Here is a 14,518-nt window from a genome sequence, read left to right on the forward strand (position 1 = left end):
TCGGGAGTATAACGTGCTAATGCATCACATATTTATTGACTTCAAAGCAGCATACGATACAGTCAATCAAGTCGAGACCAGCGATGGCACGCAACGCGGTTTTCCAGACAGTTTTCACAAAGTTTTCACTGTACAGTAGGAGGTGCTTGATGAGCTAAAACAAAATAAATTATTAGAATCATAGAGTAAGGAGGGGTAAAAGTGCGATGCGGGTAAGGGTGCGATTCAATGATTTATCGGTGCAGATTCCGAGTAAATTGACTACATTGGCATGGATAGGTGACTACTTTGACAGCTTGAATCTGACGTAAACTTTGGTTGCTTACGAAGCATAGTTGCTGAGTATGTGCAAATGTTATTTTAGGGCGGTTTTGATGTAATTTTTCGTTATACGGCAAATACGATTTTAACAGGAGGATATCTGTTTTGAAAATACGGTGAAAAGAATTTACAAAATATATTTCGCTTTTCCGTAATTTAATCTAACCCCGTCAAGCGCCTAGCGGGGTAAAAGTGCGATTCACGGACGGGGCAAAAGTGTGGCAACACTGGATTAGAGCTACATTGGATCAAGTGACTCCTTTCCTGCGCATCTCAGGGACACTTTCGAATCCCTTCGAGCTGCGGCGAGGGTTGAGAGTTGAGAAAATTTGCTGGCTTACTCTGCATTCTTTTCTACATCGCTCCGGAGGGGGTGATCCACATAGCGGGCACCGAAACGAAAGGCACGCTTTTTAGCACAGGTAGCCAGCTCCCAGGCTTTGCAGCTGATTTTGATAAAATAGCCGGGAACATTACAACGGCGGGTCAGACTGAAGCATAAAAACCCAGCATCTTTTCAGCTGTTTTTCAATTACATGGTGAATTTATCATTAACTTAACCATAAATACATTTTAGGACAATAGCAAATAGCATATTACATTACATATTACATTAAATTCCATATATACACATACAATTACAATTGGTCAAGTATTAAAAGTCAAAAAGTAGTCTAATACGAGTGTATTCTCATGCAGGCCATATTTGGTACGGTGTGTTCCTATACGTAAAAGCTGTTGACGTCGTTGAGGGCGCAAAGGGCAGTACCGTTGGAGTGAAGAAAGTACAGCAGGGCTATCGTATATCCCCACTAGTATCTTGTGTGCCATACTAGCGATGATATCTTTCCGCCATTGTTCAAGTGAGGTAATGCCAATTAAACTACATAGGTTTTCGTAAGATGGTAGACTTTCAGGATTCCTCCAAGGCAGCATATGGCAAATTTTCCTGACGAACCGTTTCTGAATTCTTTCGATTCGTTGGGACCAGTAGTCATAGTGGGGGTCCCACACAGCGCAGCTTGTTTCTAAAATGGAACGACCCAGCGAGCAGTATAAAGCGCGCAATGTTCCAGGGTCTTGAAATTTTTGGCCAATCCTTAGTACCATTCCCAGTTGTCGAGTTGCTTTGCTGATGATCAACTCGTAATGTTGTCTAAACGTTATTCGCTCATCCAAAATAACTCCGAGATCAGTAACCCTATCACTACGTTGCAAGACTTGGTCATTGATGCGGTAGTCGTATACCAATGTATGTTTTTTCCGGGGAAAACTGATGACGGTACATTTTGGGATGCTTATAGTCATGCAGTTGCAAGTGCACCATTCAGAAAACCGGTCAATCAGTTCTTGAAGTCTCAGACAATCGTCGGAGTTGCGAATGATCATGTAGATTTTGGCATCATCCGCATAAAACAATCTACTGCCGGACGATAACAGTCGGGATATATCGTTTATAAACAAAGAAAACAGTAGTGGTCCTAACGTGCAACCCTGAGGTACTCCCGAATTGTTTTGGAACCAACAAGATAGAGACCCACCAAGTTTTATTGCCATCCTGCGATCTCGTAAATAAGAATGGAGCCCGGCTTTTAAACCAGCATACACACCCAGTTTATCAAGCTTAGTCAGCAGAATTTCATGGTCCACGCGATCAAATCCAGACCGCATCAACTTGAAAACGCTGGTCCATTGCGCGCAAGCATAGAGAGGTGAACTCCAGCAAATTAGTTGAAACAGATCTTCCAGGAAAAAAACCATGCTGTGATGTAGGTATGTAGTTCTTAACATTAAACCAGAGATGCGTATAAACAATGGCCTCGAAAACTTTTGAGCAAGCGCACAGAGAAGTAATTCCTCGGTAGCGTTCCACATTCCGTTTGTTACCTTTCTTGAACACAGGAAACATAAAGGAGGACTTCCAAATAGGAGAAAATTGCTGACATTGCATGGAGAGGTTGAATAATGAAGCGATTGGCGATTTCAAACAGCATTTCTTCAACAGCACGGTAGGAATGCCATCAGGTCCCGGGCAATAGCACTGCTTCATTCTGCCAACGGCTTCAGCAACTTCAGCACCAGTAACGTTGAACGTTTCAGCTACAATCTCATCACTCGGAACAAAACGTAGTGCTGATGCTATACTTTCAGATGAAGCGCGCTCACTACTGAATACTCCCGAAAAATATTTAGCGTGCACATTTAGGGTTTACGGTAGAAGCTTCGTCGTTTTCCAGATACACACTAGAAGATAAACCATCCTCCTTACGCTTTGAGTTCACAAACTTCCAAAAACTTTTCGGATTAAGCCGAAGATTGCGCTCTGTTTTTTGTACATAGGTCCGGTAGAGTCTCCTGTTTAGGGTTTTATATTTTCGACTGGCTGTTGTAAAGCGTAGACGGTTGGAAGAATTTTTCTTTCTATGATACGCACGAAGAGCAGATTTTCGCAAACGATTAAGGCGGGGAAGTTCAGTGTTGCTCCAGGCGGGCTTATGTCGCGAGCGCATTCGAGGAACGTGTCGTTCGATTGCCTCATGAATTTTTGAAATAAATTTGTCAACAGCTACATCTAAATCGGATCGGCGCAATTAGTAATCAATGTCCAGTCAATTGTAGACAGGTCTGCGTTCATCGCTTCATAATCGCCACGTCGAAAGTCGAATTCGGAAGGATCAAAATCGTCAATGAATACGTGCTAGAGGTTCCGTTAAAAACTAACCATTAGAGGCGGATGATGAGCGTCAATAACACTCAGGACATCTGGTGCAGCGCAGACACCACAAGCTGACAAAGTATGTTGATTGACGAATGTAAGATCAAGAAGCCTAGTGTTGTGTTTCGTCCAGGAGAGACCTGCACGATTATAATCGCCAAATAGAAACAAATCATCGTTTGTACCTGGCAAATCGGCAGCTTTTTCAATAGATAAAATGTGGCGTTCGATCACGTCAAGTTCATTTTGCAAATTCGGTGGACGTTACGACTGTTGCATTCCCGGATTCGATTTTTACCCATAATTGTTCTAGTGAGTTATCCATAGCATCAACTTGAAGAGCAGATTGCAATAAGCGTCTGACTGCCTCAACCACTCCTCCACCAGTTGACTTAATACTGTTTGCCGGGCTACGGTCGGTGCTGCGAAAGACGGTGTATTCAGACCCAAATAGTTGTGCTGAGCATATTTGGGGGTCCAGCCATGATTCAGTCAGAATAATACAGTCATACGGTGAATCAGATACGGCTAAAGAAAAATCCGTGATTTTACTGCGCAGACCACGGGTATTCTGATAGTATAGAAGTAGATGCGCTGGAATAGTAACATTTACATTTTTCGAGACGCAGTCATGAGAAATGGCAGAAGGCACAACAGCATGATAAGACCGATGCGAAGCACTTGCCGGAACAGGATCATTGTGCAACACATCAGCTGCGCCAACATGTTCATCATCCGCCTCCAGTCCGCTATGGGATATACACATTCTCTGTGATTTTTGATTAACATTAAAATACGTATACTTAACTGGGATGGGGGGCCGTTGCCCCCCTCAATCAACCGACGGACGAGTGACATTTGATGCGAACCTTACCATAGCAGAGCTGAGTGAATTTATTCCAGTCGTATCGGAGTGATGGGAGGAATATTTTGTCGGTCCATGTTTTTTGGTTGATAAACCAACTCGCGAAATAGTAATCCTATTGGTCATGTACAAGAATCCAATGCTTTAGTTTTAAAAGTAAGATCTAATCTCACTTTGTGTGACACAAAAGTCATGCCAGAGTTATCCTTTTCCTTCGGTACAAGCCGCACTACATCTACTGGCTCCGGTGCATCCAAACAGCGAGATATTATTTTTTGCACGTCGGCATCAGTTATCAGTGGATTCAAACCAGAATGATAAAGTCAAACTATACAAACTGTACAGTACAGACTGAAAGCGTAGAATGGCGAAGGCATATGAAGCACGAACTACATGCATTGCTTGGAGCTTCCCATCTTGCATCTAGCGAAAGTCAGTAGGTAATGGCGGACATCTCGTAAGGATGCCGGACGAAAGTGTGACAAAACAGTCCTCTTCAACAAGTCCACCGGCATCAGAAACGCAGGGGCTTAACGTACAAGACGGCTCGACTAGGTCGAAAGTGATTTGAGATTTCTGAGACGAGTGGGAAATTGGCGACGACGACGATCTATTTTTGGTTTTTGCAAATGTTTAAATGAGGTTGATTCCGAATTTAAAGCTAGGAAGAGCACCGAAATCTCTCTGTCAGATGATGCGATAATAAATTGCCTAAAGTTCCTTCGTTGGGTGATAATCGCTTAAAAATTGGTTTTGATTATGATCAAAGTAACGAGAATGCTGATTTATTGCTCGGTTTCTCTAGTGCCAGTCAAGGAAATCATTTGTTTATTTGTTTGTTTATTTGTTTATTTGTTACCAATCAACAGACCCAGATGGTCCTGGTCCCCGCCCAGTTAGCTTCGAGGTACGGTGCTGGTCTAATAAGCTAGCCGTCGTATGTTCGAATCTCGGCTAGGCGGTGCTTGCTAGTTAGAGTCAATAGGATCGTTGCACTGACCCCGTAATTTTCCTGTACTCTAACAGCCGGCTGCGAAGTTTGTCGATAAAGAAGGGTAATGTCTAAAGACGGTATAAACCCATGGCTTTGCTTTGCTTAGATGGTCCTAATGATGCTTAAGTATACTTGAAATATTCATTGATTCTAGAAGGTGTAATGTGGTAGTCGAATCCAGAAGAAACTATATTAAAGGTTCGCTGCAGACCGATGACAGCACCGTGGGTTCCGTAATTAGTACGTCTAACAGGCAATCTGAAGAAGGCAGTATCGCGAAGAGCTCGAGAGCGGACGTTGATATTTAATTCGCCGAGAAGCGAAGGGCAATCGATGTGATTGGTTAGCAGATCGGCGATCAGCATAGCACGGGAAAGCTCTCACCTCACTTGCAGTGAGCCGAGCTGTGCACGACTTTCACGACGCACTTGTGCACGACCATCTTGGCAGCTGGTGTAGATTATTCCAGGGTAACCGAAGAGCATATCGAACAAATCTTTCTTTGGACAGCTTCGATCCTGTGCGATTTCAGGCAGTAAATGTCCGTAAAATTTCTAGACACTCTCATTATGAATCCCAAGCAACGAGATGCTTTGGCTACTACATAGGAAGTATGCTGTTTAAAAGATAATTGCTCGTCGAGTTGTATGCCGAGATCCTCAACACATGCTTCCCTATTGATTGCGTTACCTGCTAGGTGATAGTCGAATGGAATTGGTGTTTTCCTTCTTGTGAAAGTGATGACTGAGCACTTATTGTAGGTTAATCTCATACGGTTAGTTTGGCACCACTCAGCAAAAACGGTTAGTTGACGTTGAAGAAAGAGAGCATCCTCGGTGGTCCGAATTACAAAGAATATTTTAAGGTCATCGGCAAAAGATAACCGCGGGCATTCAAGAGAGAAGTTCACATCGTTGAAATAAAGTAGGAATATCAGGGGTCCGAGATGGGTACCCTGCGGAATTCCGGAAGTGGCAGAGAACTCTTTGGATATACAGTCGCCTATCTTGACTGACACACGTCGATCTCTTAGGAACGACTGGAACCAACGTAGAACGTTAGGTCCAAAACCCAGTCTGTCTAACTTTGCTATCGCGATGGCATGGTCAATTTTGTCGAAAGCAGCTGATAAGTCCGTGTAATCGGCGTCAGTCTGAAAGCCATTGGACATTGCGTCCGTAGCATATGTTGTGAACAGGGATGGTTCGATCACTTTGACTCAATTTTGATTCATTTGACAGTAGCGTCCTAACCGAGCAAAATTTGACAAAATGATGTATGGGACATTTGTAGATAACAGCTAGATCTAGAATTTTGCTGAATAAAGTATTGCTGTATCTTTTGTAGTTACGGTGCTGCAATGCTAGTACCTCATAAGTAACTAAATGAACGTTCATTTAGTTACTAAAGAGGTACTAGCATTGTAGCGCCGTAACTACAAAAGTTACAGCAACACTTTATTCAGCAAAATTGTAAATAATAACGAGTTCTACAAATGTCTCATACATAACTTTGTCAAATTTTGCTCGGCTGAGACGGTAGTGTCAAATGAATCAAAATTGAGTCCAAGTGATCGAACCATCCCTGGTTGTGAATGCTAAGAGGTTCGTAACGGTAGAACGTTTTGGTAAAAATCCATGCTGAGTTTCGGCGATATACAGCTTGCTATGATTGAAGACAGGTTCCAAGATGGCCATTTCAAAAAGTTTGGCAACGGCACACAGAGACATAATCCCACGGTAATTATCAACTTGCTTTTTATCTCCTTTTTTGTAAACTGGGAACTTAAAGGAAGATTTCAAAAGAGTTGGAAAAACTCCGGATGTGAGCGACATGCCAAACAGATGTTTCAAAGGAGCTACTAAGGCAGCGCAGCAATGTTTCAGAAGGACTGATGGTATCCCATCCGGACTCGCGGACGACGATGTTTTCATTCGGCTTATAGCTGAATGTATCATGCATTCATTGATATCGATACAATCTCACGACTGGCTTGATGTGGGAACGTGTCATTGACAACGACATTGACATTGACAGACATTGACAACGGCTCACTTGAAAAAATGCGGGCGAACTTTCTAGCGAACAGCTGGCAAATTTCCCGTGGGCGCGAGCCCGTCTGCGCTTCATAGTGCATCGTTGAGGGTAGCCCAGGTTCCTTCCTCTGCTCATTTACGTATTTCCAAAATGATTTTGGGGCTGACTTAAGCCTGCGTTGGACGTACTGCAAGTAATGTGTATGACAGCGTCTAGCTGTCCTCTTGTAGACTCTGTTGATTAGTACGTAACGCTGACGCAGTATGTAACCACCACGCTTTGTGTATTTCTTCAGTGCAGCCCTTTTACTTGTTCTTAAACGTCTTAATCCGCAGCATGCCACAACGGTAGTCTAGAATGCCGAGTGGTAACCCTTTTGGGTACATGGCGATCAGTGGCGTAATTCAAAATATTGGTAAAAGTATTTACAGCTTGGTTGACATCGTCATTGTCAAGAATTTCAAACCAATTTATGTTCAACAGGATGTCGATAATACTATTGTAGTCAGCTCTCTTAAAATTGTACCTGACGATGTCGGAAACTTGACAGCCGAGAGTAGCACGTCGAGGGAATAGGCAGAGGAGGATGGTATCTAACACTCTTGTCAAGAGGGGAAGGCGATTAACAAATTTTCGGTGCATAATCAGAACAGCTAACAAAGCAGAGATCCAGAATTCTACCATTTTCGTTCACTACTGAATTGATTTGACGCAATATATTAAAGCTGTAGCAGTCAATTACGCTGTTGGTCATGAAAAGATGAACGTTCTGAATCAGGATACAAAAAGCCGTTTTCAGCAGAACACCATTTCAGACCGGGAAAATTGTAATCACCAATAACAATTTTATCGACAGGAAGGGCCCGAGCGGATATCGCCTTCAGCGAATCGTTGTGCGCATCAAGCAGTGTCAAATCACGTGTTCGATCGGGCGGTATGTATATAACACAGAAGTAGAGCGAGTATCCGTCTAGAGAGATTCGTACCCAAACCTGCTCAACACACTCACTTACGCTATTCTCGATCAGATGCGCCTTTAAACTGCGATGGACTGCAAGTAACACACCACCGCCGGAAGACTTAGAGCCGGTGCGTGAACTTCGATCGGTGCGAAAAACTTCGTAGTTGGGCCCAAAAATTTGCAACGACAAGGTTTCTGCGTTCAGTCATGTTTCCGTGATGGCAATCAGGTCGTAGCTATCATCAGGCACTCAGGCATCAGGCACTCATCAATACAAGTAGGAAATCATGAGACGATCGAATCAGGGAACCGTAAGACCGGAAGCGGGAAACGAATCAACGCCAGAATTAATTGGATCCGGTTCATACTTGCCATCGATAGCATTCTGGAAAACCCCTTCACCACTCCCGCACACAGGACCGAGATGACTGATGATCGCTGGCTGCAAAGGCGCGACTGTGGCGGGGGGCTCCAGAGTTTGCATATTGCTAGTTGTAGTGCATGCCAGTGAACGATGAATCATTTAGTAATGGTTGTATTTTATGGCAATTTTCTCTTCTATTCATCCTATAGAGTGCGATTTTAATCCATCGGCTTACACTAACTTACAACCCAGCTAGCACCAACTCGTATATCAATGTACGAAAACTATCGTAAATATCTCCTTACAAACTCGAAATCGTAACTAAAGCTGAATAAAGTGGAATCAAGTTGATTTTTTATCGTATATAATGATAATGACTGACATACATACGATTTTCAGCACAAAATCGTAGAACAGTACGGAGCGACTCGCGCTTAATCGGATATTATCGTATATAAATACTTATATAGTCGTAACGCTCAAAATTATTCGTAATCACGTATATTGCCTCCAAAATAGTACGGATATGCCAATTTTGCGCATGAAATACGATTTATTTAGCATGTATATCTGCACGTAATGCTGTTTTTTACCTTTTTTTATACATATGAAAATGCTAGCTGGGAACTGCATGTAGCAGCAAGTAACAGTGTGAGGTCGTGAAGAACATGAATAAAACACAAATAGCAAGGCTTCCATGTTGCTTCCTTGTGGAACTCCTGATTTGTTCGTGAATAGTTGTAATACACATGAGCCAAAGTTAAAGCGTAGAGCCCAGCCGAATTAAATCATCCAACCAATCGACAGTTATAAACGATAATGTTTATGTATGACTATGACTTCTATGACGATATTACTAATGTTCTATAATACTAAAAACATAAATAACATGGTCACGAGTATGGTGAGATCAAAGCAAACCCACGAGCCGGTCTACGCGGTTATCTTTGCTTTGATTTTTGATTTGCTTATGCCGGCGAAAAGGGTGATTTTTTATTCCTCCCGTATCAGCTGTCGCTGATGCTAGCAGACATAGTAGGCAGTGTGTACTGTTTGTGTTACCCCCATTCATTTTACGATATAACCATTTTTTTTTGCTGAGCAACGACTTAAAGTCGATCAAAAGCAAATTGATAAAGCGTTACGCACCCGCCCGCGCTAGAGCTAGCTAACAAGCGCGAAATCAAAGATAGCTAACCACCGACCTTCGGAGCTGGAGAAGCATCCGGAAGATGGGGCAGGACTGGCAGGAATGGTGAGGGGCCAATAAATACTCGCACTTGCTGTACAGTGATATCGATATCAAGATTCCGATAGTAGGCCGTATCGTAAATATTGCTGAAAAAAATAAACATGAACCGAAATGACAGCACCACAATCACACGCAGATTCGTTGAACACCATTTAATATCGAATGGAATTTACGGTTTCGGCAGCAGTCTACTAATGTCGTCGGTACCGCGTTCCGGGGAGAAGTCGTGACGCTTGCGCAGCACCGCTGCTGTGCCACCGACCGATACTAATGATGATTATTTTTCGGCTGGGTTCTGTCATACGTTAAGTGACCATCGTAGAGATAGTTTCTTCCCAAAAAACCAAAATTTTTTCGCTCAAGTACCTAACGCTCAACTGTGTGTTTCGTTTGCCAATCAAGCGAAAAAGTGATAATGTGTTACCTGGCCGGCCGAAGATACCGATGAGTTGTTGCCTTTTTGCCATCTCAGTTAGCGGAATCGACGGCGGCGGCGGCGTCCCAGGATGGCAGCTGAGGACAAATCGAAGAAGGAGGCTCCGATTGCTTCGCCCGAGTCCTCGCCGCTGAAGGACATGCACGATATTCAGCGAGGATGGCGTAATAATAACCTTTGTATCTATTTTTGGATCGTTGTTTTTCGTTATCTCGGCCAATTAGGCAATCGATAGGGGAAGGCACAGTGTAACAAATTCGGAATCTAATCGATTATCTTGTCTGTGTGTTTTTTTTTCTGTTTTACTTTGTAGAGGAAATGTTGGAAACCGAAAAAGCCGGTCTGGTGGAGCGCGTGAACGACCTGGAGCGGATAGTGCTAGAGCAGAAGGATGAAATTGTTTGTCTCAAATCGACACTGGCCGACGTGCTGCGGCGGCTCAGTACGATTGATAACAGCTACGACAGCAACAAACAGATGGAGGCCAACTCGGCGAGCAATTCGACCTTGTCCAGTAAAAGTTTCCGCTTCTCGCGGAATACCATCACCCGGTGTAAGTGATGAGTTCTTAAACCGATTAAAGATAACATTTATATTTGTTTGTTTGTTTTTTTAGTAAACTCCAGCGTCGACGAGAAGCGGTTCGGCGGCCGCGTGCCATCCCGGGTGACCAGTTCGCCGTCCCGCAACATGTCTACCTCGAAGGCGAGCAGTTTGGCCCAGAAGGCTATCCACCACTCGAACGGGTCGCTGCATTCCGACTCGATGAGCAGCCATTCGATATCGCCTGCGCCGTCGCCGTCCCCCAAGCAACCGAACATGGCCAATCTGACCGCATCGGTCAGCGGAATTAGCGTCGGCGGCGGTACACCAACGGGGGTTGCCGGCATGGGCAAACGCTGGAGCTCGACCGGGGACTTCGTCAGTGGATCGCCCGGACCGGTAGCCAGCAGTACAAGGTAGGTGGGATCGTTTCAAGCGTGGTTGTCATTGTCAAAATCGATCATGCGTCTCCGTTGAATGCAATCAAGCGCATAGATGCAAGACAGAGTGGAAACGCGTGGTTTATTGCGGCCGAACAAACTTGGTGTGACATTTCACTTTTGCTCTTAGGATCTAGTTGACTAGGTGAAAAGTGTTGTTTATCAAACACTACATAGCAACCAAAAGGGGGTTTCACTCATAGCTAACTAGATCGACTTGTTGTGATTGACAACGTTGACTGTCAAAGTTTTAATTTTTTCTCTCACATTTCAGCAACAGCATTTCGCGCTTTTCCACCAAATCGTTGCTGAATTTGAACAGCGGCGGCAGCAGCGCGGGCGGAGGTTCCCGGCAGGGTCACCACACGCACGCCTTCGTTCAGCGGAAGGATGACGACGACTTCCTGAAGTTGTACATCAGCGGCCGGCCGATAGTGTTGCACATTCCGGAGGCCCAGATCGCGACGTACGAAACGACCAAGGTACAGCCGACTCCGAACCGGCGTTTGCGGTTGGATTGGGTGTACGGCTATCGGGGTAAGGATTGCCGATCGAATCTGTACCAGCTGCCGACCGGGGAGATGGTATATTTTGTGGCGGCTGTCGTCATTCTGTACAATATGGATGAACAATCACAGCGGCACTACGTAAGCCATACGGACGATGTAAAAAGCTTGGCGGTGCATCCAAATAAGCTACTGGTTGCGACCGGCCAGTGTGGAGGACATGAAGGACGCGAAACGTGGCCTCACATACGGGTGTGGAATTCGGTTTCACTGGTGACGCAGAACGTAATCGGAATGGGTGAGTTTACCGGTTCGATCAATTGTTTGTCGTTCAGTCGGGCGGACAGTGGAACGATTCTGGCCGCAATTGACGACTCCCCGGATAAGATTATTTCGATCTGGGACTGGCAGAAGAAGGAAAACGGGAAACGGATAACGGAAACGAAGTGTTCCGTCGATACGATCGTTGCCGTCGAATTTCATCCTCTGGATAAGGGGCAAATTATAACTATTGGAAAAAATCACATTGCTTTTTGGTCGCTGGACCACAACGGGATGCTGTACAAAAGGATGGGTGTTTTCGAGAACCGAGAGAAACCGAAATACGTAACGGCAATTTCGTTCACTCCGACCGGGGATGTTGTGACGGGAGACTCGAACGGGAACATTTCGATTTGGGCACGTGGAACGAGTGTAATCAGTCGTTTCTTGAAAAAAGTTCACGAAGGATCGATCTTTTCGATCTGCTCCCTGCGAAACGGGGGATTCGTTTCCGGCGGAAAGGATGGCCGGTTGGTTCTGCTGGATGATCTGATGCGACTAAAGGCGGAACAACTGGTGGAGCCTCACTTTGGAGCGGTGCGTGTGGTTGCACAAGGCAAAGGTTCGCAGCTACTGATCGGAACCACTAAGAATTGCATTTTGTCGGGAGATTTTACTCTTGGTATGGTACCCATCGTAATGGGTCACACGGATCTGCTGTGGTCGCTTGCGTCCCATCCACAGGTGGCGCAGTTTGTTACTGGAGGCCGTGATCGGTTGCTGCAGCTATGGGATTCCCTATCGCATTCCGTCGTTTGGAGCAAGGACATCGGAGAGCCGATCCAATCGGTACAGTTTTCCAACACCGGCGATGTGATCATCGTCGGAGGCGTCAGCGGCCGGTGGATGGTGTTCGATACGTTTACGCGCGAACTGCTAGCGGTGTACCAGGATGGACAGGACGTTATCCAAACGATCAAGTTCTCCCTGGACGGTAACTTGCTGGCACTCGGATCGAAGGATAGCTACATCTACATTTACCAGTGCACAAAGGTGTCGCACCGATTCTCCAAAATTGGAAAGTGCACCGTAAGTTCTTCGCTTAAATTCTTTTTGAATTACTTCAAAACTTTCGGCAAATTTTTAGGGTCATTCGAGCTTCGTATCCCACATGGATTGGTCGAAAGATAGTCAAGTGTTGCGAACAAACTCCGGCGATTACGAATTACTCTACTGTAAGTTTTGGTGTCAGCAACGCAGACAACAACGTAAGTCGGTCTCTAATTTACTCCGAACACTTCACAGGGAACCCAACGCTCTGCCGCCAGATCACCAACCACGGCACGGTGCGGAATCTCGAGTGGGCCACCCAATCTTGTACGGTGTGCTTCGAAACGGTCGGCATCTGGCCGGAGAACTTCGACGGGACGGACATTAACAGCGTCTGCAAGGACAGTGCCGAACAGTTTTTGGTCACGGCGGACGACACCGGCAAGATACGCCTGTTCAGCCATCCAGCTTCGCAACCAAAGGTTCGTTTTGTCTACACAATTAGATATAATCTTTAATCAAACGTTTTTTTTAAACTCACAGTCTCTGTCACATGCATACCGAGGTCACAGCAGTCACGTAACAGCGGTTAAATTTATGCACGATGGCGTCCGGCTGCTGTCGGCTGGCGGGCTGGACACCAGCGTACTCCAATGGAGGGTCGTTTAGAACAGATAAACGAAAACAAAAACAAAATACAAAAGCGCAATGCAGCAGCACAGCCAACCAGCAACAAAGCAAATGCAGTATGCAGTACTAATTATTGTTACACATTGGGTATTTAAAAAATACACAGTAAATGTCGTCATTCACCCAATCTTCCCATCAGCGCAGCAACGCAGTGAATGAACAGAGAGAGAGCAACACCAACAAAAAAGTCCACTTTAAAATTCAAACACACTTCTAGGTGATACTGTTGTTTATTATTATGAGCAAATAACGATGCATTTTAGAGCAGCAAATAAGTTATTAAAACTTTTACATTCCGATTATTAGTGCGGAAATCTTTAAACATTAATAAGTCGTTTATTTTTGAAAGAATATGAATTTTTACCGATATCTTTTGAATTTGAATATCCGAAAGGAAAATAGTCTAATCTAAGCTGCAAAATCAAAGTTCACACCGCTGAAATCATTAAGTGAAACTGCACAACTGCAGGCATGTGTTCTAGGCACAAACAAAGCGAAATTCACTGTAGATTATCTCCACATTCCCGCATCCAAGGCTGTTTATTGGACAGATTCTAGAACAGCACCAGCATGAATGAAAATTAATTCGTGAAACTATCTGCGATTTGCTGGAATGAACAGCAGTTTAGTACTGGTGAGTGAAAAATGTGTCGGGTTAATCAGTCTTGACAGCTTTCTGGAAAGGCCGTCTACGTTCATAGCTTTTACCGGCGAAAGTATCGTAGACGGCCTTGAAATCTATAAAAAAAAGTGATGCGCAGGGACTTGGTATTCGCGACACTTTTGAAGGATCTGTCACAGCACAAAGATTTGGTCCGTTGTCGATCGCCCGTCCACAAAGCCGGTTTGAGAACTTCCCGCAAATCTTCTTGCTAGCGGCGATAGACGGCGAAAGATAATCTGCGAAAGCACTGCACAATGGGGATTTTTAGCAAAAATGTCCTTTATCTCAATATCTCCAAATGGCGCTGGGCTAGGATCAATCTTTTGATATCAAAAGAAAGGTATGTTTATGGGGATTCCAAAGGTGTGGTCCTTGTTTACGGCACACGCCTGTTTCTAGTAATTTTGGCCGAATGAAG

The 14,518-nt window shown here is 44.6% G+C and overlaps 1 protein-coding gene across 2 annotated transcripts in view; it reads left to right on the forward strand.

The window, feature by feature from the left end:
* The window catches only part of LOC128738870 (echinoderm microtubule-associated protein-like 2), an 83,621-nt gene extending 69,869 nt beyond the window's left edge, over nucleotides 1-13,752 (forward strand). For both annotated transcript variants that reach the window (XM_053834325.1, XM_053834324.1), the window contains exons 3-8: nucleotides 10,260-10,499; nucleotides 10,563-10,905; nucleotides 11,204-12,785; nucleotides 12,844-12,931; nucleotides 13,002-13,228; nucleotides 13,290-13,752. In XM_053834325.1, coding sequence (XP_053690300.1) covers nucleotides 10,260-10,499; nucleotides 10,563-10,905; nucleotides 11,204-12,785; nucleotides 12,844-12,931; nucleotides 13,002-13,228; nucleotides 13,290-13,415 — 2,606 coding nt within the window. In that variant the 3' untranslated portion in view covers nucleotides 13,416-13,752. The remainder of the gene's footprint in view (nucleotides 1-10,259; nucleotides 10,500-10,562; nucleotides 10,906-11,203; nucleotides 12,786-12,843; nucleotides 12,932-13,001; nucleotides 13,229-13,289) is intronic.
* Nucleotides 13,753-14,518: the final 766 nt, after the last annotated feature.

This window comes from Sabethes cyaneus, chromosome 2, assembly GCF_943734655.1.
Source record: "Sabethes cyaneus chromosome 2, idSabCyanKW18_F2, whole genome shotgun sequence".
Classification (NCBI taxonomy): domain Eukaryota; kingdom Metazoa; phylum Arthropoda; class Insecta; order Diptera; family Culicidae; genus Sabethes; species Sabethes cyaneus.